General features: G+C 47.1%; 13 protein-coding genes across 13 annotated transcripts; 8 read left to right on the top strand and 5 right to left on the bottom strand.

Moving 5' to 3' along the window:
* Positions 1–198: 198 nt before the first annotated feature.
* N7447_003453 (flavin reductase family protein) lies at positions 199–984 on the top strand (the record flags this gene model as incomplete). The annotated part of the gene is made up of 1 exon (XM_057227728.1): positions 199–984. One exon carries the CDS (start codon positions 199–201, stop codon positions 982–984), a length of 786 nt encoding a protein of 261 aa, XP_057087069.1.
* A 558-nt stretch (positions 985–1,542) lies between these two features.
* On the top strand, positions 1,543–2,943 carry N7447_003452 (homoserine acetyltransferase family protein; the record flags this gene model as incomplete). Its single annotated transcript, XM_057227727.1, has 6 exons — positions 1,543–1,684; positions 1,741–2,236; positions 2,295–2,404; positions 2,461–2,608; positions 2,677–2,756; positions 2,810–2,943. The coding sequence occupies 6 exons, from the start codon at positions 1,543–1,545 to the stop codon at positions 2,941–2,943; spliced, it is 1,110 nt and encodes a 369-aa protein (XP_057087068.1).
* A 401-nt stretch (positions 2,944–3,344) lies between these two features.
* On the top strand, positions 3,345–5,601 carry N7447_003451 (polynucleotide adenylyltransferase; the record flags this gene model as incomplete). Its single annotated transcript, XM_057227726.1, has 8 exons — positions 3,345–3,493; positions 3,554–3,702; positions 3,766–4,140; positions 4,198–4,409; positions 4,460–5,081; positions 5,132–5,222; positions 5,300–5,417; positions 5,548–5,601. 8 exons carry the CDS (start codon positions 3,345–3,347, stop codon positions 5,599–5,601), a joined length of 1,770 nt encoding a protein of 589 aa, XP_057087067.1.
* A 1,559-nt stretch (positions 5,602–7,160) lies between these two features.
* Positions 7,161–7,454, bottom strand: N7447_003450 (uncharacterized protein; the record flags this gene model as incomplete). Its single annotated transcript, XM_057227725.1, has 1 exon — positions 7,161–7,454. The coding sequence occupies one exon, from the start codon at positions 7,452–7,454 to the stop codon at positions 7,161–7,163; it is 294 nt and encodes a 97-aa protein (XP_057087066.1).
* A 1,684-nt stretch (positions 7,455–9,138) lies between these two features.
* N7447_003449 (uncharacterized protein) lies at positions 9,139–9,540 on the top strand (the record flags this gene model as incomplete). Its single annotated transcript, XM_057227724.1, has 2 exons — positions 9,139–9,346; positions 9,404–9,540. The coding sequence occupies 2 exons, from the start codon at positions 9,139–9,141 to the stop codon at positions 9,538–9,540; spliced, it is 345 nt and encodes a 114-aa protein (XP_057087065.1).
* Positions 9,541–13,593: 4,053 nt separating this feature from the next.
* N7447_003448 (putative proline racemase) lies at positions 13,594–14,811 on the top strand (the record flags this gene model as incomplete). The annotated part of the gene is made up of 1 exon (XM_057227723.1): positions 13,594–14,811. The coding sequence occupies one exon, from the start codon at positions 13,594–13,596 to the stop codon at positions 14,809–14,811; it is 1,218 nt and encodes a 405-aa protein (XP_057087064.1).
* A 567-nt stretch (positions 14,812–15,378) lies between these two features.
* On the bottom strand, positions 15,379–16,484 carry N7447_003447 (putative mitochondrial phosphate carrier protein (Mir1); the record flags this gene model as incomplete). Its single annotated transcript, XM_057227722.1, has 4 exons — positions 15,379–15,763; positions 15,820–16,239; positions 16,306–16,376; positions 16,437–16,484. 4 exons carry the CDS (start codon positions 16,482–16,484, stop codon positions 15,379–15,381), a joined length of 924 nt encoding a protein of 307 aa, XP_057087063.1.
* Positions 16,485–17,767: 1,283 nt separating this feature from the next.
* Positions 17,768–18,544, top strand: N7447_003446 (DUF3632 domain-containing protein; the record flags this gene model as incomplete). Its single annotated transcript, XM_057227721.1, has 1 exon — positions 17,768–18,544. The coding sequence occupies one exon, from the start codon at positions 17,768–17,770 to the stop codon at positions 18,542–18,544; it is 777 nt and encodes a 258-aa protein (XP_057087062.1).
* A 1,099-nt stretch (positions 18,545–19,643) lies between these two features.
* On the top strand, positions 19,644–19,955 carry N7447_003445 (Glycoside hydrolase superfamily; the record flags this gene model as incomplete). The annotated part of the gene is made up of 1 exon (XM_057227720.1): positions 19,644–19,955. The coding sequence occupies one exon, from the start codon at positions 19,644–19,646 to the stop codon at positions 19,953–19,955; it is 312 nt and encodes a 103-aa protein (XP_057087061.1).
* Positions 19,956–20,450: 495 nt separating this feature from the next.
* Positions 20,451–21,140, bottom strand: N7447_003444 (uncharacterized protein; the record flags this gene model as incomplete). The annotated part of the gene is made up of 2 exons (XM_057227719.1): positions 20,451–20,857; positions 20,915–21,140. 2 exons carry the CDS (start codon positions 21,138–21,140, stop codon positions 20,451–20,453), a joined length of 633 nt encoding a protein of 210 aa, XP_057087060.1.
* Positions 21,141–21,233: 93 nt separating this feature from the next.
* Positions 21,234–21,758, bottom strand: N7447_003443 (uncharacterized protein; the record flags this gene model as incomplete). Its single annotated transcript, XM_057227718.1, has 2 exons — positions 21,234–21,365; positions 21,420–21,758. 2 exons carry the CDS (start codon positions 21,756–21,758, stop codon positions 21,234–21,236), a joined length of 471 nt encoding a protein of 156 aa, XP_057087059.1.
* An 863-nt stretch (positions 21,759–22,621) lies between these two features.
* Positions 22,622–23,425, top strand: N7447_003442 (uncharacterized protein; the record flags this gene model as incomplete). The annotated part of the gene is made up of 1 exon (XM_057227717.1): positions 22,622–23,425. The coding sequence occupies one exon, from the start codon at positions 22,622–22,624 to the stop codon at positions 23,423–23,425; it is 804 nt and encodes a 267-aa protein (XP_057087058.1).
* A 292-nt stretch (positions 23,426–23,717) lies between these two features.
* N7447_003441 (uncharacterized protein) lies at positions 23,718–24,603 on the bottom strand (the record flags this gene model as incomplete). The annotated part of the gene is made up of 3 exons (XM_057227716.1): positions 23,718–23,853; positions 23,926–24,003; positions 24,065–24,603. The coding sequence occupies 3 exons, from the start codon at positions 24,601–24,603 to the stop codon at positions 23,718–23,720; spliced, it is 753 nt and encodes a 250-aa protein (XP_057087057.1).
* Between the last annotated feature and the right edge of the window lie 157 nt (positions 24,604–24,760).

Genomic DNA, 24,760 nt, shown 5'->3' with positions numbered 1-24,760 from the left:
ATCTTGGTTAGTATTCCACTGACCTCCCTTTCTAGCAAGCATGACAGAGGTGACCTTCTCGTCACCACACCTGCTACGCGGGGCAGCCACATTGAACAGGAGAGCTGATTTATAATCCTAAGTGCTGATCGTCTCATAACAACCCGCACACCATTCAAACCCAATCACCCCACTCGATTCTTTAGCCAAACCTGCACAATGTCAAACGCCTACCCGGAATTCGAGAAAACCCAAGCCTCGCGGCCAGATTTCCGCCGCGATGCCCAGATCACATATACCAAGTCCCCAAATCCTACCTGGAAGCAAGGCGATGGTGCAAATGACGGCGGCGAGAGCCTGAAGAAAGACCACGTTGAGATCGACCCCAACGAGGAGGGCCGCCCCGTGGCCTCGAACTACAAGTTCTTGATCTCGGGAATGGTCCCACGACCAATCGCACTTGTCAGCACTCAGTCTGCAGATGGCAAGACTACAAACCTCGCTCCGTTCAGCTACGCACAGGTCATCAACCACGACCCACCGCTCTTCACGATTGGCTTTTCTGGGTCGATGGAGAGAGCCAAGGATTCATTGAAGAACCTCAACGAGACTGGGGAGTGTGTTATCAACATTATCTCGGAGCATTTTATTGAAGCGGCCAATTCTACTTCTATAAATGCTCCGTATGGTGTCTCTGAGTGGGAAACTTCGGGGCTGCACCAGGCGCCTACCTCTGTTGTTAAGCCTGCCCGTGTCAAGGAGTCCATTCTCTCTATTGAGGGCAAGCTTATTGAGTTGAAGGAGTTTGAAAGTCGGGTCACCCCGGGTAAGAAATCGGGTGTGCTTGCCATTATTGAGGGCGTTCGTTTCTGGGTTAGGGATGACGCTATCAACGAGGAAAGGGATGTTGTCGATTTGAAGGTACTTAAGCCTATAAGTCGCCTAGGTGGTATCTCATATGGTCGAACCACGGAGGCCATGGAGATCCCTAGACCGCAATTTTAAGCCTTTGGTTTCAGCTCGGAGAAGCTTGTCAATTAGGGGTTTGGGGGTCAACAGGAGTATATAAATCATAGATCAGCTTGCATAACCCTTTGATTAATGCACAATATGTAACTAAGGGTACGATGTATTTTGATAGGTAAGCAGCTGTCACCTAATTAGTCTACGTAATCTTCATGTGGGATTTTGTGGACAAAGTTGTAGGTCCCCGGCGCTATCCCAGAGGAAGAAGGGTTGTAAGCCCGGTATCCCTTCGGCACGGATGGGATTTTACTAAGCTCGGAAACTTCCTGACTAAATTTTAGTTTGATTCTATCCCAGATGCTTACTAGATATCTTGTCCGACGCTGCAAATGCCCCTTGGTGGGATGTTTCACGCCTATAGATATCAAATTGACGGAGGATAAGCAGCTCCGACTCAAGCCGTGTCTCATGCGGAGGGCGGAGCGGGGTTGGGAGATATCTCCAACTATCGAACTATAAATTGGAGGGCTCCCGTTGATCGCAAGATACAAACCACTTCACTTCATTTTCTTTCCATATTAAAGCAAGAAAAGCACGATGTCACAGGAGTATGAAACATTCAAGCTTGGAGACTGGGAGCTCCAGGGCGGGGAGATCATTAAGGATGCTCATATCGCATACAAGACATTCGGCGATCCCAAGTCTCCAGCAATCGTCTACCCAACCTGGTTTTCCGGAGGTATGTCTAGATATGATCTTACATTCTCCCCGGTATTGCTCTAATACTGCCCTCAGCTCTCTCCGACAATTTCTGGTTGATCGGAGACGACAAGCTCCTCAACCCGAAGAATTTCTTCATCATAGTTCCAGCCCTGTTCGGAAATGGCCAGTCCTCCTCTCCATCCAACCAGCTGAGCCCCGGGCCATTCCCAAAGGTGTCATTCTACGACAACGTGCGGGCGCAGCATGAGCTCGTTACCAAACATATGGGTATCACGCATTTGCGCGCCGTTCTCGGTTGGTCTATGGGAGGAGCCCAGGCTTTCCAGTGGGCAACGCAATATCCTGACTTTATGGATCTTGTGGTCCCATTTTGCACGGCTGCGAAAACCTCGCTGCACAACCAAGTCTTCCTTGAGGGTGTCAAAAGCTCTTTGATTGCGGTAAAGAAGAGCCGATCTGCGGGGACTGGAAATATTGGCCTTGATAGAGAAACGGCAGAAGCGCATGCTTGGACAGCCGAGGAGAGAGATGTTGGCCTCAAGGCATTGGGCCGTGTGTATGCTGGATGGTAAGAAATTCCGTGTTAACCTTTAGCTTTTATCCCCTATCTAACCCATTCGCCACAGGGGATTTAGCCAAGCTTTCTATCGACACAAGCTGTATGAAACCACACTAGGTTTCAAGGGACTTGATGACTTCATGGTCAACTTCTGGGAGAAATGGGCTTGTTCTAAAGGTGATGTTTGATCCCAATGAACGAGTTGTATCAGAGAACTGACAGATACTTTAAAGAACCCGAAAATATGCTAGTCATGTTGCAGACATGGCAAATTGGTGATGTCTCGCAGCAAGATCCATACAATGGGGACTTTGAAAAGGCGATGGGATCCATCAAAGCAAAAGCCCTGGTTTTGCCGTCAAAAACTGACCTTTACTTCCCGTAAGTTGAAATCTTCTATTTTACCTTTGGGGTGATATGAGACTAAACTGAGAATCACATCATATTAGGCCTGAAGACTCGGAGTATGAGGTTGCTTGTATGAAGCCAGGCATTGGAACACTGGATATCTTCCCTTCTATATGGGGTCGTGAGTATATCATTTCAATTTTTAAATACACACAAAGCTAACCCAGTAGATAGATTGGGCAGGAGGTCCAGGCGATAGTACAGAGGATGTTGAATGGCTTGATAACAAGCTCTCGCAATTTTTTGCAGACAACAAAGGTGATGGCGTCAATTATTTGGCCGAGAAGCTCCAAAGCACACTCAATTAGATTGTAAACCACAAAATATAGCATTCCAATGTGAGTTCAGTTATAAATGAGATCTCTTGATGAAAACAGTAATGTTGTCTTGTCGTCGCCTAAAAGAAGTAGATTGTTACTGATCATGTGACGCTGAGTAAGCGCCGGCCCTGGCCCTGGAAGCGCTGATGAACCTTGCGCGGCGAACAACTTCCTTCTCCAATTCCATTCCTCTCCCTGTTTCTTCCTTCTCTTCCCGTTTCGCTCAGAGAATTGTATTTATCCTTTTCAAGCAGCACTTAATTTTCTTCCTCGGCTGCTTGCCTCGGGAGCTTGTCGCCAACGCTGCGCTCGTTATCTAATCCCTATCTTCACACGGCTTGTGAGACTTGGTAGATCTCGAATCTTACGATCTCGGCTTCCTCCCCACAATGGCTACGCCACCTGTCCGACAGTGGGGTGTTACACCCCCGATCTCGACCGTCCTGCCGACCAAGGATGAGCTTGCCGCAAATGATGATCTCATTGCCGAGCTCAAGGCTCAGAACAACTTCGAGCTACCGACGGAAACGGAACGGAGGTGTGTTCGAATCTCAACAAGGAAAGCGCTAGAGCGCCGAGACTGATAATCGCGGGATAGAAAACAAGTGCTCCAATTACTCCAGCGCGTCACAGTGGAATTTGTTCAAGTCGTCAGTCGCAAAAAGGGTCTGTCTCCTGCTGCTGTTGAGGCTTCTGGGGGTAAAATCTTCACGTATGGAAGTTATAGGCTCGGTGTATACGGACCAGGTAAGTGTTCAGCTATGTATGGATCCAAGCTCTCATGCCCATGCTGACGATGATGCTTTGTAGGCTCCGATATCGATACGCTAGTCGTTGGGCCTAAACATGTCCTAATCGATGATTTCTTCGCTGAATTTCCCCCTATACTCGAAAGAATGGCCTCCGAGGGAGCCATCGAAAAGATGACCCCCGTGCCGGATGCGTTCGTTCCAATTATCAAGCTTGAGCTATGTGGAATCAGTATCGATCTGATCTTTGCCCGTCTTGTCGTTCCCGCTATCCCAATGAACCTGGATTTGAAGAATAATGATTATCTCAGAGGACTGGATGAACGAGAGGTGCGATCGCTAAATGGAACTCGTGTCACAGATGAAATACTGGAGCTTGTCCCCCAACAAAAGACATTCCGCCTTGCATTGCGTGCAATCAAACTCTGGGCCCAGCGTAAGTGCACTTAGTCCTTTGTTTATCGCTATCCAATTTATCTGATTATTTCTATAGGACGGGCGATCTACTCGAACATTGTCGGATTCCCTGGTGGTGTCGCATGGGCGATGCTAGTGGCTCGAGTTTGTCAACTATACCCGCAAGCAACTGGCTCTGTTATTGTGGGAAAGTTTTTCAGAATTATGAACAAGTGGAATTGGCCTCAGCCTGTCTTATTGAAACCGATCGAGGATGGACCCCTTCAGATAAAAGTCTGGAACCCAAAGGTAAGCGCAAAGCATCGCTTTCGCCGACGACGTAGGCTAAGAACTATCAGATTTACCATGGTGATCGATTCCACCTTATGCCAATCATCACTCCTGCGTATCCCTCCATGTGCTCGACTCACAACATCAGTCTGTCCACCAAGGCTGTTATTCTCAGGGAGCTACAGCGAGGTGGCGATATGGTCGACAAGATCTTCATGAAGCAGCTCTCGTGGAAGGATCTATTTGCGCGCCACACATTCTTCACCCACGATTACAAGTACTATCTCAGCATCACCGCTTCTAGCAAGACCAAAGAGGCCGAGTCCGTGTGGTCGGGTCTCGTGGAGTCTAAGCTGCGTCACCTTGTTGGCGCTTTAGATCGCAAGCCAATTGTTGCAGTGGCCCATCCATTCCCCAAAGGGTTTGAAAGGATCCATCGCATCACGAGCGAGCAAGAAATGGAAGCAGTCAAGAATGGGTCTACGCAATATCAGGCTAAAGGCACAAAGACCGCGATGACCGATGAGACTAAAGATGCTGCTCACCAAGCCGCAATCCAGAACACCCTTGAAAATGCTGAGGTCCCAGAGCCGGCTGTGGGCACGGTCGATGGCACGGTCGACAAAGATGGCCAGACTGTGTACACAACGACTTATTACATCGGCCTGGAGCTGAAACCTCTGGAGCCAGGTAATCGCATCGCTCTCCCTATTTGACATTTCTAACTTTTTTTTCTCAAGGCCAATCGCGATCTCTGGATATATCAACCGACTCACAGATCTTCAAGTCAACTTGCACCTCATGGCCAGGATACCAGGAAGAAGTCATGGAGTTGGCCGTCACCCATGTTCGCAGGCAAGTTTCTCCTCTGCCTGTGACTTGTGCCAATTTTATCTAACGCCCTCTAGTTTTGATTTGCCTGATGATGTCTTCCAGCCCGGTGAGACCCGAGCCTCTCGACCAAAGAAGAAAGTTGCCAAACGGTCAGAGACAGCCGGCCAGAAACGCAGCATTGGCGAGTTGGACGTAAGTGTGCAGAAGCGAGTGCGATCAGCCTAATTTGGCGAAACGGAATCCACGATCCAACGCCCTGCGAGACAAACCCCCCTAGGATGTCGACAAGTTAGAATAACTAATGCCACCTTCCGATTCCCAGGGTTCAACTGAAGGAGCCGCAAAACGCCAAGTTACCTCCGCAACTCCCGCCTGAACGACCCCCCACTCCTTGGCTCCCTCCATCCCGCCGGGGCTGGTCCCCAATATCAAAGTGATATTAGAACCTCAAATTGCCTGTGGTCTCTGACCTAATATTGCAGCTTGCAGTTCTATCTCCAACCAAACATCTAACTTCTCGCCATCTTTGAGTGTTACACCCTTCTCTATAGTGAACGTTCCGTGCTCTCGAAGCATAAGGTTGGTTCGTTCTTCTCTTCGTCTCTTGTCTTCTGTCTTTTGCGTTGCTTTCCCAACAACTAGACTAGACACCTTTCTTTTTCCCTGCCCTTTGGCATTTCACTTCTTACTGGGCCTATTCACCACAGAGCATATGTATATGGGCCGGATTTATCCTTTATTTCGTCTATTTGATTGGTGTAGTATTTTGTTGTCGGTGGAACAGGTGGTTTCCCTCTGCCCAGTTGGGCGTATTCATTCGCCACCTTGCAGATAGTTCAGATAGTTGAATGGAAGGACGTGTCCCACAGTATGTGGGTTACACATAATCCACAAATTATCTTTGCCTTTGTCAATTACATCTTCGTAATATCGCACTTGGCTATTTTCCTTTTGGCTATAAACAATGAGGAGATCCCAATTTTGCATGCCCGCTGGCCGTAGAGAGGTTACCTCTACCACTATTCCATTTCATTATCGGTGATCGTGGATTTCTTTTCCCCGGGAATTTGACGATATTAACGCTGCTACCTCTATATATGCAATGTCCGTCCTGCCAGAGTATTTGAGCCATATTGCATTTAGCACGGCTATTGTTGTCCGGCGCCTTTTCTTCTACTAACCCACCTTTTACCGTTATGTATCAAAGCCATGACTAGAATGCATACCCAAATAGTGCAAGTTATTGAATTATCTTCAAAGAAAAATATATACATTACACATCAAGATTGGGGTGGTTATGGTGTGGGGTATTATTCTCTACTAGTTAGTTAACATGGCATGTTGGCGCCTGATAAACAAAGGCATCAATATATGTCTCGATGGTATTTGGACTTTCCTACATGTATCTTAGCCGCTTTTATGAGGCCCACAGTCAGGCCCAGGTACTCGGGAATTCATCAGAAAGATCAACCACTCAGTCTATGCCCAGGCTATTTATATGAAGCATTACAGTAGGCTTCCCGATGAATTGTACTTTATTGAAGGTGCCAGGTTTGACTAGCCCTGAAGGATCTAATGCCCTATGATAAGGGCCAGCGCTACTAATTTCTCAACATGGGGTAAGAACACCTATTACGGACAATTCGTACCTGCTACTTTTTGGCCTCGTTTCATCAATTCTTCTAGGTAGGCTAGAACTGCCCCCGAAGCCGCCATGGCTAGTACTACTTTATGTGACTTACCTACGGAGCTCATATTACTTTTTGTCGACTACCTTGACTACCCCTCATCTGTTGCAGTTTCACACACAAACCAAAGACTCAGGTCTATTGTTCCGATAGAGCCACCCACGACAGCGAAACAGAAACTAGCATTTCTATGTGCTATAGAGTTGTGGCCAAAGCAAGTACCACCCAGGACGAAGGCTTCGATAGTTCAATTTTCCCAGTTACTGATGATTCCAGATATGCTCAACTCTTCTCCTGCAACATATGCCTTAAACTCCGGCCCCGGACTGAATTTACCGACAAGCAAATCAATGGCCAGAAGCGCGAGAAAGGTAATACCGAGACCGCCCGTCGGTTCTGCGTCGATTGCGGCTGCCGCGCCGGAAGATATCAAGCAGGTGTTACTGTCAAGGTGAATGGGCGGAGCGAAATCCTCTGCATTGAATGCCGAGAGAGGAGTGGAGAAAAACTGTATTGCACGTTTTGCCGCATGTGCCAGCATTGTTTGGTAAAGCAATACAGACTGCGTTTACGTTTACCCTCTACAATCTCACCGATTGAAGTGGGAGGGCCTAGCTGTCCTCGATGCAAGCGCGAGAGGTTTTAAGGAAAGCCACCACGCTGATTTCATCTTGAGGACATGTTGATGGCGACGAAAATGGGTGGCTTTGAGGATACTTATAGGTTTGTGGGGAGCCCCGAGCGGGTTGAAGAGGATATTGGTCACATGAATCTCTAGGGACATGGCTTTAGTTGGAATCTTGGCTCTTGTCTGAAATCAGGAGTAGGCTGCCGTGAGCAAGGTAATCCAAGTCACTGTTTCTACCGTCCGATACTCATTCAATTCGGTCTTCTAACTATCGCTTGGACAAAAGAATAAAAATGCTCACATGCCGATCTGGACGACAGACCTGGTGATAGACTAGAGATTTGGTGCAGCAAAAAATTGGGTGATTTAAACTAAACAAGCTAAGGTCTGGAGAAGGGAGGCTTTTCACCGAATGCTGCTCAAAAAAAAAGTCAAAGCACACTCGCTCCTCTATATAATTAGAGGTCACTCTCAGCCAGGAACCTTGGTGTAAGGATTGTCAAGACAAAAAAGAATAAAAAGGAAATGCTCACACTCGGAGTCGAACCGAGGATCTCATCATTACTAGTGATGCGCTTTACCACTAAGCCATGCGAGCTTGTTATGTGTGAGGGAAGCTGGAATTGAATCTCATTTCTTTTTCAATTTTTCAACTAATTGACTTTTCGTATATTGAAATTGAAGAGTTTGAATCTTCTTGCTCCTACGTAATGCAAGATTCTGAGAGAACAACCCTTCTTTTCCTTTGCCTTTTACTGTGGGGTAACCTTTCTTTTTCTTCCTTCTTTTTCATAGCTAAAAATATGAAAGGACGGGAAAGGAATAAACCCTAGAGATCTTTTCCATGTACGGAGAGTACCCTCCAATGGCACTTTGTTCGGTATTAACATGACCCTCTCCGCTGTGGCTGCCAGCGCTAGTATGGGGAGCACCAGGATCTACATAAGTAGGGATGTATGGGCCATCCCTCTTTAGTGTGGAGTGGGACAGCCAGCGGCCAACGGCCAACGAGAAACTAGCGTCACTTACCATGGCCCACATCGACAAAAAAAAAAACATAATTCTGAGGAATGAAACAAAGGCAAAAAATGCTCACACTCGGAGTCGAACCGAGGATCTCATCATTACTAGTGATGCGCTTTACCACTAAGCCATGCGAGCTGATTGGATGCTACAGTGTTCATTCTTTGCTACATGAGGCTAAACGTGCCAACGATCCACACTACCTGTTAACAAGATATACTTGAACTCTGCCACAAACCGTTCGCCATTGGATGCATGGCTTAGACCTTCGTCTAGTTCATCTTACGTTCTTCAGAGATAACTGCCATTTCTTTAGCAGCTGCCACTTAGGAAAACCGAATATAGAGTTTAAGATGTGCAGCTCCTGGTGAGAGCTGAAAAAACATGCCGATTCAAGATATCAAAGAAGAAAAATACATTTTAAGAAGTTAATAGGCACTCTGAGAATTGCTGGAAGACCATGACGTTTCGTGCGACAGGGATGCTCGTATTATATTACGATTGATAGCTATCAAGTCACTCTTCTGCCCCCACATCTTTTTTACCCTTTATCCCCATCTCCAAGCTACCTGCCATGGATTTATCAATGGAATATCTCACCGATCTTAAAGGAACACAGGTCACGTTTAATGCCGTTACCGAACCACTGTTCAATTTCCCTGCCCAGGCATGGATAATATTTAAGAAGCTCGACGAAGAGTCGAATCGCCTGACAAAGGAAGACAGCGCCGCGGGGCTCGGGCCCTCAGACACCTCCGGGAAGTTCCTATGCCGACCTGCTAGTAAGGAAGACGATAATAGGCGCGCATTTTTGCGCATTTACTAACAGGTTCCTATAGCTGGAACTGAACCGAAGAAGGCTGCTATACGGGTTAGCCAGGCCGTTGACACCCCTCCTGACCACCTAGAACTAATTGCTTTCCGGACATTTATAAAGCTGGACTATAACGTTATTCCTCGACTATTAGGCTATTAATAGCGCCAGCAAGACCATAACGAGGGTGTTCCTAGGGGATACATTACGTACATTCTATGGGGAAAAGTCCCCGGCGAGTCTCTTGATTTAACCGAATTCTAGAGGCTCCCCTTTACCGATCGCTAGGCTATCCGCGATAATTTTCGCTAAGTCTACACTACACGTATGATTATCTAGTGACCACAGTGAAATATTAGGCTAATAAAGAGTAGAAAGTTTTTACTATGCGGGTATATGCCATACATGGCTAGTCTATCAAAGGTTATTCATAATAAGTCTAGTGGTTAAATATGTGTCTATGCAAGATTATCCATATGGACTATGATAATTCAGCTATCTGTAGGCACATCTGCGGATTTAAACTTATATCTCCGTTTAACAAACCTTAACAGTGGGGTGATATTAACTACTTCTACTACGGACTCATCCAACCCTCCGATAGCTGATTCGACTGGGGAGGTACACCACCCGAAATGGCGGATTGGATCGAGGATATTAACGGCTGGACGTGGTGAATATGGAAAAAAAACCACAGCGGGATACAGTGTGAAGTATGATCCGCCATCTTGCTCCGTCTTGGCTGGCTTAGTAGAAAAATATGAACCAAGGGATACTGTAGGTGCAATAAAGGCGATGTCAGATGTTACATGCAATTTATTGAAGTCTATCTTCATTGCCAAGTTTAGCTCTAGTTACCGTATGATCATAGGCGTAGGTCAATTGTACGCACACATTGTCTCAGGTTATTTCTGGTATGACTGTATTTGCTATACACGAAAGTATTTTGGCAGCGTACTATAATCAACGCCATCTGATCCATTGACTGCGAGGAGTGGGATTGGCAATTGGCCCCTGGGCTTCAGCAACGGTGGCAATATACAGAAGAGATTGATTGAAGGTCAACACAGGTCCAATAGACTGATTTACGGGGTCTGGAGGCGCATATCTGACGGATGATTTGGTGGCCGGGGCATCAATATATCCGGTCTCAATGCAGTATTCGCACGGGATGCCTGACAATGCACTCTAGTCACAGGATCCACCACTACAATACCTGTTTATTCTGGTAATGGTGCTAAAGTAGATTTGGTCAGTGCTGTATGCGGTGATCTATCACGAGCCCTCGGTGAAAAGACCACGATTTTCCCTTGGAAGACCACGCATAATCGTGGCCTTTTCACCGTCACCCCGACTTACACCACAGTACGTAGATCTCAAAACGTTAATGTGGATCACCTCCACCTGGGTTTTATTGGTCAGTGGTTAATCAGAACGAATTTCAGAAAATGATAATCCAATATCGTTCAGTTATTGTAGACCACTTTCTTTTCCGAGGATATGGGCCAACTTCGAATACGAATTAAGGTCGCCTTTTACTTTCCTTCATAAAGCAATCATGGACAAATTCAACCAATCAAAGCTCGCATGGCTTAGTGGTAAAGCGCATCACTAGTAATGATGAGATCCTCGGTTCGACTCCGAGTGTGAGCATTTTTTGCCTTTTCTGTGTATGAATGTATCTCGATTCGCACGGTGTACTTTCTTTTTGCCCTTTCCACCTCCAAAGTAAATAATGCGCTAATTGCATAGGTCGGTAATCTATAGGCATTACCTTCAGGTACCGTAAGGTCTGGAAAATGGACCTTGAAGTGTATTGATGAATGAATGTAGGGGCTATTATATATATATATACACTATGGGTGAGATGAGATGAAAGTCCTGACCTTTATGCTTCTTCGTTCGATGAGACTTATATTATAACTGGCTGGCATTAGATGCACAGAGGAGCTGGCTCCATACGGTCGTGAAAGTAATGGTGGTATATCGCCTATCAGACCGTTACACCGTAGGATTATATAGGATGGTGTCTTTGTTGAAATAAACCTATTTGTTTCTCGTAAGATATCTAAAAGACATAGAGTGAAACAGAATGTACTGTATGTACAATTTTTACTCGGTATAAGCCTAATAGATATAGTCTCGTGTCCACGTATATCAAGGCATTTCAATAGAAGGCCGCTTTCACGATATGTTCGTCGACGAGACGTCTTTCGCTGATTAGACTATTTATTACTAGGAGCGTGGCTATATTAAGTTTAAGGAGGTGGTCATCTTCCCACTCGAGCTATCCTAGGACTCCAGGCCCCTGCCATTAAGCTTAATCATGGTACGGTGCATATATATATATGCAGATTGTGAGCCGATCCGCGGACAACTAACATTATATTAATATGCCCAAGCATGCATACGTCTTGAATTTATTACAGTGACTAAGTGCATAATTGCAATTTCCCAAAGCATGTATATACCCACAATTAGTGGAATAATGGCCGTTGCAAAGGACCCAAAAATCCCAATGCGGACATATAAGTGGGCCTTGCCCTAAAAGTTTGCCTCCACTTATGATGCACATTTACCCATATTCTCACAACAACTGGCCGGCTGGCCCAATGGCAAGGCGCTTGACTACGAATCAAGAGATTGCAGGTTCGATCCCTGCGTCGGTCAATTTTTTTGGTTTCCTGGCTTTTTCCTGGCTTTCTTTTGCTCCATTGTTGGCCGAGATGTCGAAATGGTGTTGAACTACATCGGAGGGTGGTGTGGCTGAGTGGCGTTCTTAGTTTTTGGGAGTGATTGTTGAGTTACCAAGAGCAAGAACAAAATTGAATCATGGGAAATGAGGTGGGTGTCTTCATCGTGTTCAGATATATGGAATATACTGAAAGTTTGGTATTGCACCACCGAGTGGCGTGGGGGGTCGATATATGTTCCGTTATTGTAGAACTTCCGAAAATCATATTGTAAGATGGACTATTATTGCCAAAAATGTCTTCGGAGCGCCTTTGGCATACCATTAGCTGTTAGAGTTCCATACGCAAATGGGATTACTGTAGCTAACAATGATGGTGAGAGTTATATTTGTGGATTCATACCTATAGTTGTCGCCAGGCGTGATGTGTTATTGAAAGAGAGAGGCTTATTGGCCCTCATCCACTACTCCAGATACAATAACCGCCGATTCTTCCGAATGGCAATTGGGGTAGAAGGCAGAGTCCACAAAGAACCATCCTAGCACATTAAGGATCATGAAGATATCTTTGATTTTCCCAGAGGCATAAAAAGGATGGATCTACATAGATTGGTCAGGATATACCTCTTATAACGTTGCCAATCCCGTTTATCAAGACATGAAAAAGTTATGTACCTCAGCCAATAGCCCCGCTGGAATTCGATGAGCGCTTTAGCCCCTGCACCAGTCCCCAAAGCGTGCACAGGATGACAATGAAGTGACCGAGACGGAGAAGTTTGAATGCGATATCAGCACTCGGTCGTTGAGCCCTGCTCGTTAAACAAACTATTCTGTACCTTTGGATAGCCCTCGACCAATCCAGAAATATATTAGTTTTCAGAAACATTACAGTGGATGGATAGATAACTTTATTTGTTCAGTATAGTGATATTCCCGACGCGAAAGTTTGCTTAGCCCTATTTCTCTCGTTATCACTGCAGCATAGTCGAACCGTGTCCGTTGTCACAGGGCATTCCAACCGAACAACATAACAGGGAAACAGCAATCTTAATAGTAAGCTGCTTTCAAGTCTAATCCTATTTACTTGTATCTTTCATTATATTAACGTGCCAGAATGGACAAGAAGAAGATACTACTTATCTATGACCTGGCTAGTGATTGATACAGATGTACTATTTGGGTAGAACGGCCCAAGCATCCAACATTTCAAGAAACAAACAGAAGCCCATGTGTATAATAAGTAACCCAAGTAAACATACGACAAATGCAGCAATAAAGCACTTATAAAAAAAGGGAAGTACACGAGTAAAGAACGGTTGGTAGTCTGGGCACGCCCTTAGTTTGACAAGCACTCACACCACCTGACTGTTCGGGCGAAGGATAAGCGGTATCCAGAACTCTCGGGGCCGCATTCCGACCTCGAGGGGCCATCCATATAAAACCAGTGTTAATCCGCATTGACCAGAACAGTAATTTTGCTTTTAAACAACCCGAATTCCAAAATCCCCTCCCACCCCCACAACATGGAAATCCCACAACCCCTCCAATCACCAGGCCCCATCAGACCGATAACTTGTGTCGAAATGCACACGGCAGGCGAGCCGACACGAATTATTTGGAACGGTATCCCACATTTAACGGGTACACTCCTTGAACAACGAGCGCAAGCAAAAGCGCAGTTCGACGAATTCCGCCGCGTTCTCATGCTTGAACCGCGCGGCCACTACGACATGTACGGCGCGATCTTACGCCCAGAAACCGAGCTCGTAAGCTCGGGAAAAGCCCATATGGGCGTTCTGTTCATGCACAATGAAGGGTTCTCGACTATGTGCGGACATGCGACGATCGCGCTGGGTCGGTTCCTCGTCGATGTTGACGAGAAGGTGTTTCCTCATCGCAAGGAATTAAAATACGATTCCGTGTCCCAGACAACGACCCTTAACCTGCATGTACCCTGCGGGGTGGTCGAGATTACTGTTCCTACCCTGGTGTGTGGGAAGTCGGATGCGTCGCGGCCTGTTTCGTTCGTGTCGGTGCCGTCGTTTGCTACGGCTATCTCCTTGCAGGTCCCTGTGCCTGAGAAATATCGTTGGGCTGAGCTTCGTGGCAAGACTGCTGTTACGACGGACTTTGCTTATGGGGGTGCGTACTATTGTATGATTAGTGCCGAGGAATTGGGATTCCCTAGTGGTCTTGGTGAGGCCAAGTTGCAGGATATGGATCGTGCGACGAAGTTGCTCAAGGAGGCGGTGGTTACAAATCCAGATTTGCAGTATCTCACTCAGGATATTCGAACTGCCGAGGAAGGGTTCTTGTACGGTATTATGATCACGGATACCCGACTGGGGCATGTTAGTGCCTCGGAAGGGACGGCAGCTGCTCGTGCGCAGCTCGATGTTAGTAGCGAGGAGACAGGGCTCTGTTTCTTTGCAAACCAGCAGATTGACCGATCTCCTACTGGAAGCTGTGTTGCTGCGCGGGTGGCTCTCGCACATGCCAAAGGATCTCTGTCTGGGGGTGAGAAGAGGATCTATAACTCTCTAGTGACTCGTACATATAGAGGTCTTTCTGGGTTTGTTGGATCTGTCTTTGATGATGCTGGCACAAGTGGAGGAGACCAGCAGAGTGTTCGCGTCCGCGTCGAGGGATATGCGTATTATACCGGATATCATTCCTTTGTGGTAGAGAAGGAGGATGGCCTTGGGGTGGATGGATTCTCTGTCAGGGATATTGCTTTTTAGTGGCCGTTTGGAGTAGTGCAAGATAATTTTCATACCTGTGTTTGTCCCGTGAACATCAATTGAAGTATGTCTACCTGGATTCTTTGGGGAATGGGATTGTGGCCAAGCTGGCGACATGGCGCTGTCACAGGCGACAAAGGCGCCGCCTACCACAGGACCTCCTCTTTTTATCGTAAAGGCCTACCGTTCGTTTATAGCCGTGATATGGCTTTTTCTTTGCTCTCCCTTTCTGTCTACCCCGGGTTATTTGCTCTAGACGTCTAGACGCTCCACCCTCCCCAGGTTAACAAGGAAACACACTCCGATGCTGATATGTATGACTAATTAGGTCTATTATTAGATCCTGTCTCATTGCTGGTCGCGCAGATTCCAACCATCATCGCTCAAACTGTTACTTTACGAAAGAAATGGAAATAATTGTGAAATGACAAAAAAGCGAGCTTGTTCTTGAAAGGAAACTGAGACAAAATATTGTACATCGTGTGTGGGGGATGGACAAGGCGTAAAACAAAAAGAATTCTAAGGGTAGTCTCTATAATCCTCCCGAGCATATTAGACTCGAGTCATTTATTTACCGATCTCAACACCGCCAGTGGCACCGAGCATGCGCTTGATGTCACCGTAGATGGCGAACTGACCGGCGGTGATGGAGCCGACCATGAAGAGACGGGCACCGATACCACCGTAAGAGCCACGGATACCGAGCTCCTTAGCGATCTTGATCAGACGGGTGACGGTACCCTCACCAGGAGCACCCTGGGTCTTGTTGATCTTGGAGAGCATGGTGTCGGCGGGCTGGGAGATGATGGCGGCGGCAAGACCGGCGATGAGACCGGAGCCGAGGTTGATACCGGTCTTGCCGGAGTCGGAGAGAGTCTCCTTGTTGACCTTGGAGAGGATGGCCTCGGAGACCTTCTCGAAGACGACGAACTTGGCCATGGTGTAGGGGACCCTTAACTTGAGTTAGTGGGAATGATACTAAACTTATACCAGATTGGAAAAACTTACTGCTTGAACAGGATGGGTCCGAATCCAGAGTAGAAGGCACCAATGCCCTCCTCCTTCAAGATGCGGGTCATGGCAGGGAGGAGACCGCTGGCGAAGGTGGGCTGGGAGACAAGACGGATACGGGTGGCCTCAAGAGGGCACAGGGCGATATCGGCAATGAACTCAGCGGCACCGGCGGAGGCGAGGTAGACAGCGGTGCGGTTGTTCTTGGCAGTCTCGTAGCCAAGGGCGTTGATGGACTGCTGCTTGAAGAACTCGTATCCACCGAACTTGAAGGCACCCTGGAGGAAGTAACCGGCGGCGGTAGGACCGAAACCAGTCAGGAGAGCGCCAGCACCCTCGTTCTGGATGACCTGGCGGAAACCACCGAGCATACCGCGGTTGTAGGTGACGGGGTCAAGCTGGATACGGGTCTTGACGCTGTGGAGGATCGGATATGAGCGGAAGTTCTTGATCGCGCGCTGGCGATGGTTTTAAGAGACTTACACATCGAGAGGAGTGGCAGCACCGTGGGTGATGGCGCAGCACATGGCACCAGCGAAGGCGAAGCGAGAGTACTGCGAAGTCACGAGTCAGTTTCAAAGTATGGAGGTTCTCAAGGTTCAATCAAGACTTACGAGGTTGAGAGCACTCATCTCCTCCTTGGGGGCGATAGGGGCGGCCATTTTGATGGATGTGAAATAACGCAAAGAAAAACGTTAAGAGAGGAGAGGGTGGAAGAATTGAAGCCTTTGGGGAGTGGAAGAGAAGAAGAAAGGATTTGAAAGGGATGGGGCCGAACCCGAAAACTTTTCGCGGCCAATGCGGGAGTCGCTCGGCAGCCACTAACCTCCGATCGCCCGGTCAACCAGCGTTCTATTCAGAATTCATTTTTAGATATTCAATTGTTAATTGTGGTCTCTAATTATCAATTCCCAATTGAGGTTGAGGTTGGTCATTAGACGTCATTCTAGTTGGTCATGCTAGTTGTGGTTGGACACTCCGGTGCCGGAAATAGGCGGGATGAGGAACCGTAGAGTGATGTGATAGCCGTCGCATTTCAAGCTCTGGATACTACTTCTAAGTATTGGATTTATTCGAGGATCGCATAGAATATTGAATATCAGTATTACTACAATAATAAAAAAACTGCAATATCAGACCCACGCTGAAAGATTGTCACAGCCACACCTCGCTACGTCACAGTGGACACGTAGTCTGACATGTCAAGGTGGATATTTGCGGCCATTGGGGCCTATTATCTATACTTCCATCTTAATATCAACCTTGGAACTACATGATTTATACTTATAGGTAAACTTTAGACTATTGCCTAGAAGGAAAGGATTGGTATAATTCATGATACAATCGACTTTGGTTATACTATCTGGCCTATGGAGGTATCTAAATTGGATCCAAAGCAACCTTGAAAGGCTATAGATGAAATCAGGAGGAAGAAAAGCCTATAACTAAATATACGAGTACTAAAGACTTCGGAGGCAAGAAGGTATGATAACCCTCTCACATCTATACTTTTTCGGTATATTCTCGGAGTTTCGTAAACGTCTTTCTTTGCACCCTTTTTCAAACTCTTGTCTTTAAGCCACAGCAGTTACAATAACAAAAACAAGCCAAGAAGAGCTGACGAGTAAATTGACTTCCTGGTAACAACAAAGACATTTCAGAATTGCATGTTGTGATGGCCTTAAACCCCTGCCGTAGGACCCTGGCTTAGCGCGCCCAGGACTATCAACCTACTAAAATTCTAGGTGAAGCTATGCAACCTTGGAAATCAGAACCAATAAGATCGACAGATAAAGGCCACGAGGCCACTATTGAATGAGCGATATGACCAAGTTTCACGCTGAGTGATAAGAGGCAACAAATCCCTGAAACTCAAGTCTAGAAAATTACAACACTGCCTTTTTATCATATACCAAAATCAATTCCCGATCAACCATCTCCCAAAATGGTTGCCATTCCAGATGACATTTTTGCACCTCGATTTGCTATTCTGCACGACCTGTTCAGCGACAAGGTCTCTGCACAGAAAGCCGCTGAATATTTGGCTTCAATCTCATTGGCAGACTCGGACCCAGAGAGAAGAATTAGTAGCCTATGGAGCTTGATATTCACGTGTGCATACGAATTTCCCGAGCAACATGATAAACTCATCAATATGCTAGTCCAATTGTCAAAACTCCCGGACGCGAAAGCATCAAACGGAGACCCCATTGTGCTCTACGATATGCAGGTCTGGAAAGACTTACCTATGCTTGGCTGGCAAGTCCGCGACGAATGGAATGCAAGCGTACCCACTGGACCTTCTGAGTCTCGTCAAAACGAAATCGCGCGAATTATAAACCGGGACAAATTCACCGCACGTTTGATGACAACGCAAGAACCTGTCTTTGCATACTCCTGGTTTGCATTGATTACTCTGCGCGAGGCGCTGGAAACACCAGCAAACCAATCCTCTGCGGGGAACCTAGAAGCATTGATTCCTGCTGCTGCTGCGTGGATCAGTATTCTCGGGGCAGATATCTATCAGTGGAATGAAAAGTTTGATGGCGCTCTTGGGAAAGGAGGCCCGCTCTGGAAAGGTCAACATGGGTTTTCCAAGGAGAGGTGGCAGCTTTGGAAGGAAAGGTTTGGGGAGTTAGTTACAATAGAAGCTGAGATTGGAGACGAAGTGAGAACGGCGGCAAAGGACGCAAAGCGGATGATGGAGGAGATTGAGAAGTGAGACATGGAAATTCTATCACAGCTTTGTCAATATAGAAGATCTCTAGGACCGTCAATTTAGGAATAGCATAAAGTAGTATGACATAGGTCGCTTAGCCGCAATGGTGTTCCGTGCACAAGCCACATCTCCACTGTGGACGTATATTAATATGTCACCAGCCAAGCCCGCCATTTTGAGGCATTTCCACATTGGGCGCTTCCATTAGTCATGTTACCAGGCTAGCTGCCTGTCCATGAATAATAAACCCGAGGAACCCAGTTTCCTTAGTTATTGTGGCAAGTGGTGTGATTGGCTACGTCCTTGGTTCCCACGATCGCTGTAGACGCTATGGATCTTGACACAGTGCAGCCGCGATGGCCTGACAAATAATCCCGAAGAGGCAAACATATGAAAAATTCGTCCATAACAATAGGAAGATGGATGTTAATTCAAGAATTTCTTTTATTTTCCAGAACCAGAGCATGTTGCCCAGCGAGCAGTTCTTTGAATCTTGAAATGTTACTAGCTAATGTATCCCGCACAGCAGGCTATGTCAGTATCACTCGTTAGTCCACCCAGCCCTGGCTTTTTGAGGATATAATATATTTGAGCATTGCAAAATGCTGCTATTCCTCCCCTCTACAGTACTAAGACCTGAACTGGTCCAAAATCACAGACCTCGAATAAATGCTGTCGTTCCTAAACTTCTGTTTCAAGATCCGGAGAAGGGTCCAAAAGTGGCGAGAGATGAAAGGTTCCCAAATCCCTTATCTCCATGCACTTTTTGCTATGAACTAACAATCTCGATGTTGAGTAGGAGAAGCAGTCGTGGTAGTCTTCCCCCGAACACACACACTCATGATACAGGGCTTTGAATGGCACGTGCCAGCCGACCAACGCCAGTGGCAGCGCCTCCGCAAACCATTCCCCAATCTAAAAGACATTAAAGTCGATAAAATCTAGATTCCCCCTGGATGCAAGGGGATGAACCCATCTGGAATTAGGTATGATATCTACGATCTGTATGATTTTGGGGAATTCGACTAGAAGGGCACCAGAGCGACTCGATGGGGTTCAAAGGAAGACCTCCAAAGCTTGGTACAGGCCGCACAGGACATAAATGAACACTGGCATTTACTGGGATACTGTTCTGAACCAGAACGCTGGGGCGGATTCGACCGAGAAGTTTACAGTCGTAAAAGTGGACCCGGAAGGTGATCATTTCTCTGGTAACAGAGGGAAGACGAGAGTGCATATGAAGGTAAATAACCTTGTAGATCGGAACACTGAGATATATCGACCTCTGACCATCGCTGGTTGGGTCGGGTTCGATTTTCTGGGACGTGGTGAAAAGTACAGCTCTATGAAGTATCATCGGCAATACTTTGCTGGTCTGGACTGGGACGATGCGAGCCAGCAGCATGCAATATAGAAGGCACTGGGACAGAAGAAAGACTGGGCGAGGGACGTGAGTGATGAACAAGGTAACTACGACTATCTGATGTTCGCCGATCTCGACCATTCCCATCCAGAAGTTTGGGCTGATATATTGAAATGGGGGGAGTGGATTGGCATCGAAAGTGGAATGCGAATCGATCCAGCGAAGAATTCCACAGAAAGGAAGCAAGGTTAAAAAATTATACGAGAACCTTTGTCTGGAAGTTCGAAAGGAAGAAAAAATGATAGGTAGATTCTTGATAAGAAGAAGAAGGCTCCAAACAGCCTCTCGTATACAGCTTACTAAATATCCCGGAGCAGTCCAATCTCCAGTTCACGTACTTAGATACGTTACGTTACCGAGCTGTCTACAAAAGAATAGTTGCTTGGAGCCGAGAGTATACTCGCAATAAGACCTTTGTTCAGCTGTACGAAAGCTTACCGATTATCTCATACAGGACTTTGTAAAGAGGAGGTTTGTAAGAATAACTTATAGACTTTGCTCCATCCAGACCTCGCTTGAGATATCTGCCAACTGATCAGGTGAGATTTCAATGTCATGCTCGCGCGGGACTGGTTGGCAACAACACAATTCCTCAAACTCGATTGTCAAGGCTACTGCTGGGCTGGTGGTAATCTGTGCGCCGCGGCGGGATGTCGTAATGGACTGCCGTATAGTTGGGACATAGCGGGGCCGCTGGTGTCGTAAGGAGCTGATGTCCAAAGAAACAGCCTCAAACTTGATACTAGGTGTCGTTCGATTGATAGACACGATGATTACAAGATTCACATCGCCCTTAGAGTTCGTGAGCCACCATTCTGCATCTGCCTTCAACTTTCGATAGGACTCAGAGACTCTAACTTCGACCACAACGGTCGGCCATTTTGCATCGCGACCTAGAACATGTTGCGTAGGGACCCACGACTAGTCGGTCTCCTTTAAAGAAGACACACCTCGGACTCGTTTAGACCCTACCGGGTGAATCGACCTATGCAGTCCCATATCGTGTACCATATCTCGCACTTCATAAAGCAGGCCGCGTGAAGCTGCGTCATGGGCCCCAGTCACGAGCTTTATGATCATAGATCGAGTGTCGTAACTGAACATATGTCGAGCGGAGCTCAAAGAAACCTCTTCCGTAATATTTAGTGGGACGTTTATGAAACACAGGTATTTCATCACCTTGATGGGAAGGTTCTGCTGCTCTCTTATGATCTTCCGGATAGCGCGGGCCTCCGACCCGATGGCTTCATATGTGTCATCGGGTAGTTCTTAGAAGCACTTGGCGTCGGGGGAGTCCGCGTCATCGGACATATCTGAATGCCGCGACATAGTGGTCAACATGGGCGTTTCCGAAATGGTATCGAAGTGAACAGAAAGTGCTGACATCTTTGGGGTCCGAAACTATATAGTCTTAGTAAGTATTGGATAAGGTTTGTAGTAATGAGTCATCCTTACCTTATCAATCGGATGAAGGTTGCTCGGGACCGGCAGCAGCAGATCGGGGAGGGTGCTGCTGGGGACCAGGAGGAGGGAGGGGACGGTATCCCTCCGGGGTCCGTCCAGATGATCCACTCCCAAACTAGGTGCAACGGCCGTCGTTCCCACTCCAATGATAATTTGTGCAGCCAGAGACGACCAAAGGGTCCGTCGAGCACAACACATTGGGCCCAGGGACCATGGTCCTGCAGACAAGACCTGCACTCGGTCTCCTGCACCGGTCTCCTGCACGCGACCCACAACCTGAATCATTGCAGATTCAACGTTCGAGACATTGTTCCCGATCATCTCATGCATTCGGAGTGCTGTCTAGCAGAATGATCGGATGTGCGTTGGACGAAGTATCGGTTCGCGGAGCCGTGTTTTGGTGTCCAGCACGCGCAGAAACTCGGTCTTGAGCCGGCGGCCTTTTCTAGCCCTGGCTTATGGAGCCTTCTTGATGTGCACAGCTCACGGACCTGGAGGGCATTCATTGGCACTGAGGACTGTTTTAGGGTGAGATGCCGGGGGAGCAACCTCCTGATAGCCAGGACCCGGGTCGTAGCTGTTAGGATTGTCAGTATTTGCTTCAGATGAAGAAGTGATGGACGGGTGTGATATCGTACTACTATCCTGAAGACATACTTGACTTCTGGGTACGTGAGATGGGCGTGGGAATGGGTGACAGGATGATGGACGAAGGTGGACGAGGAGCTGAAGGTCGAACAAGAAGAATGGCAGAAAGGCAAAATAAAATGAATGAGAGTGGCCAAGGTGAGGGTCTTCGCCAGTGGTTGAGAAACAATGTTATGAAGAGATCATGTTCTTGTGAGGCCACCACTTTATTTAACTCAGTGTCAAATTGTCTCAGCTGTATCAATAGCTAAATTTCATATGACAAGCGACTCAGCAGCCTTCTAATCTTTCCTTTCCCTTCGAGCACCAACCACATTCCCCTCATAGTCAAAGACAGCGTCCGAAATTTCATACACCAAGCTTGATTTGGCTAATTGGCGCTTTGCTGTTGCGTTCAGTCCTCGTATGCGTCCTATTCAACCCACGAACTGAGAATCCTCACATCAGAGCTATATAGTAAGACACATTTTGTTATAAACATCGATACGTATATCATTCAGAGAATTACACTAACGAAATACTTTATTAGATCCCAGGTTACCACAATGACATCCACAATCCGAGCAAAGCAGATTGTAGAAAGTCCGCTTCCATCCCTCCAAATCGGGCCCTATCACACGGTTTCAAGCGCACTCCAGAGTGTGTCCTTTGAGGGGACCCTTATCCCATGGAGCAATTTCCTACGATCTGTTGAGAGCGTGCACACAAACCAAAACTGGGCAAGGTCAAGGACATCACCTTATGCCAATGGCCCACATACTACCGAGGCCGATCGTGTACATATCGGGGATGAGCATGGCCTTCAGGGCCGTTTCCAACAAGCCATTGGCCAAGCATTTGGGGCGGTCCTTGAGGCCAAGTCAATCAACCTCTACTTCGCCAACTTCAAAAGCTCCGGAAGTAATTACGAAAACATCCCCGACGTTGTCGGTTTGCAAGATGTGGGTGGAAATACCAATATCAAGCTGGTTGGGGAATTAAAGACGCCTTGGGTCATCAAACATGACCTCCATTTGGCCGTTCGCCGTTTATGTGACCTGCGACAAAAGATTGCCCAACCAGTTCGGGATATGCAGAGCCTAGGCTATGAATATGGCTTCATCAGCACTTATAACCACACCATCTTCCTACGACAATTTCAGTCCCCTAGCCGGGCTTGGGAAGTGTGGTATTCCCCTCCCATATCCTCCTCCTCCTACTATACACCAACAGTCCCTAACCCCCAATCGACTCATCTCACCTTTCCCCAGGTATCAATGAAGCAATGCATGTTTTATGTCTGCACTCTAGCAAGTGCTGCCAATCCTGTTAACAACCAGACTGTGCCCTGGGTTGTTGCTATACCCTGATAAACTTTCTTGCTCATCTGATATCTGTATTCGGACCTGAATGACCAAGTAGTCCAGTGAATAGCTTTATGCTGAATAATCTGAAGGTGTTTTACGTTGATCAACAGTATAAAGGGTTACCAGTAGCGGAAAGGTACTACAATCGTCTCATTAAAAGCACTAGTCCAGTGACAAATACATGCATACTGGGGTAGCTAGGCATCATGAACAACTCAAAAATACAATCCCATATGCCAAAGGCCATTTCCACTGTCAAAAGCATCGCTCAGAGATGTACGGAGATCCACATTGGTTACCAGGTCCAGTCAGAACTATCAAGATACCAATCCAGCCTGTCAGATGGCTTTGCCAATCCCCATAACGCGTAGGTCTCGTCTGAGAATGGCTCAGTGTCCATTGGATAGGCTCCTCGGAATCCGGAAATGTGCCTAAAAGCAATTAGCTCATCGCCATCGGCATTCATAGATTGGTAAGGTGAATGAAATGCCAGAACTACCTACATAGTCTTGGTGACATCATCGTAGACGAGCTTGCTCGGAGGGGTAAGTCTAGGTTGCCAAGAACACCTACTGAGTTCTCTTCGTTGTATTAGTATAGGTAGTTCTTTAAGGGGTGGACGTATAGGGGTTATGATCTTACTCATAGGCGGTACAAAAGGCGTAACGCAGTTGCCGGCGGTATTCAAAGTCGCGTTTCCAGAAAGAATAGTAGTCTACGGGTTCACCAGTTACCCGTGCCCACGCAACGTAGTTGATGTAGCCACCAGGCACGAATTCTTCAGTGCCTTGCAACCCTTCCCCGTAGCCAAGCAATTTCGGTACTGCCGTACAGTTTTCGCGATCTAGAGTCGCAAGCGCTTTGAGCTCCGTGTGGGTGCGCTGGCTGATGGCCTGCTGGGCTCGGACTTCCGGAGCGCCAGAAAAGGTACCATCAATAGGTATCTGCAAGTAGATACGCATGAAGCCCTGCTGACCAGGGTCCAGAAGGTTGTGACAAGAAAACTTAATGACGGCAAACGGAGGCCCCAACCCTTGATCATATATCCGCTGAGTCATCGTTTGGTAGTCTTCGGATATCTTTTCGTCGAGGACGAACGTGCGAGGGGGCGAAAGGGAAGGCTGGTCGAGTGTAATTTCAGTACCACACAGGTGGTCAAAGTCAAGAAACCGGGGCATCATGATGAGGAAAGGAGATGAAGGGTTGGGCAGCTTCAAGATTCTGAAGAAATGAAAACGCTTTGATGAAGTTGATAGACAGGTGAATTGTAAAAGTCAGGTGCTGAGCAGAGGGAAATGGAGGGTGTGGAGGAGACAACGCGACTATTATGGATCCTAA

This window comes from Penicillium robsamsonii, assembly GCF_028829455.1.
Source record: "Penicillium robsamsonii strain IBT 29466 chromosome Unknown utg000002l_segment0_segment0, whole genome shotgun sequence".
In the NCBI taxonomy this organism is placed as follows: domain Eukaryota; kingdom Fungi; phylum Ascomycota; class Eurotiomycetes; order Eurotiales; family Aspergillaceae; genus Penicillium; species Penicillium robsamsonii.
This window is presented reverse-complemented; position numbering and strand designations above follow the sequence as displayed.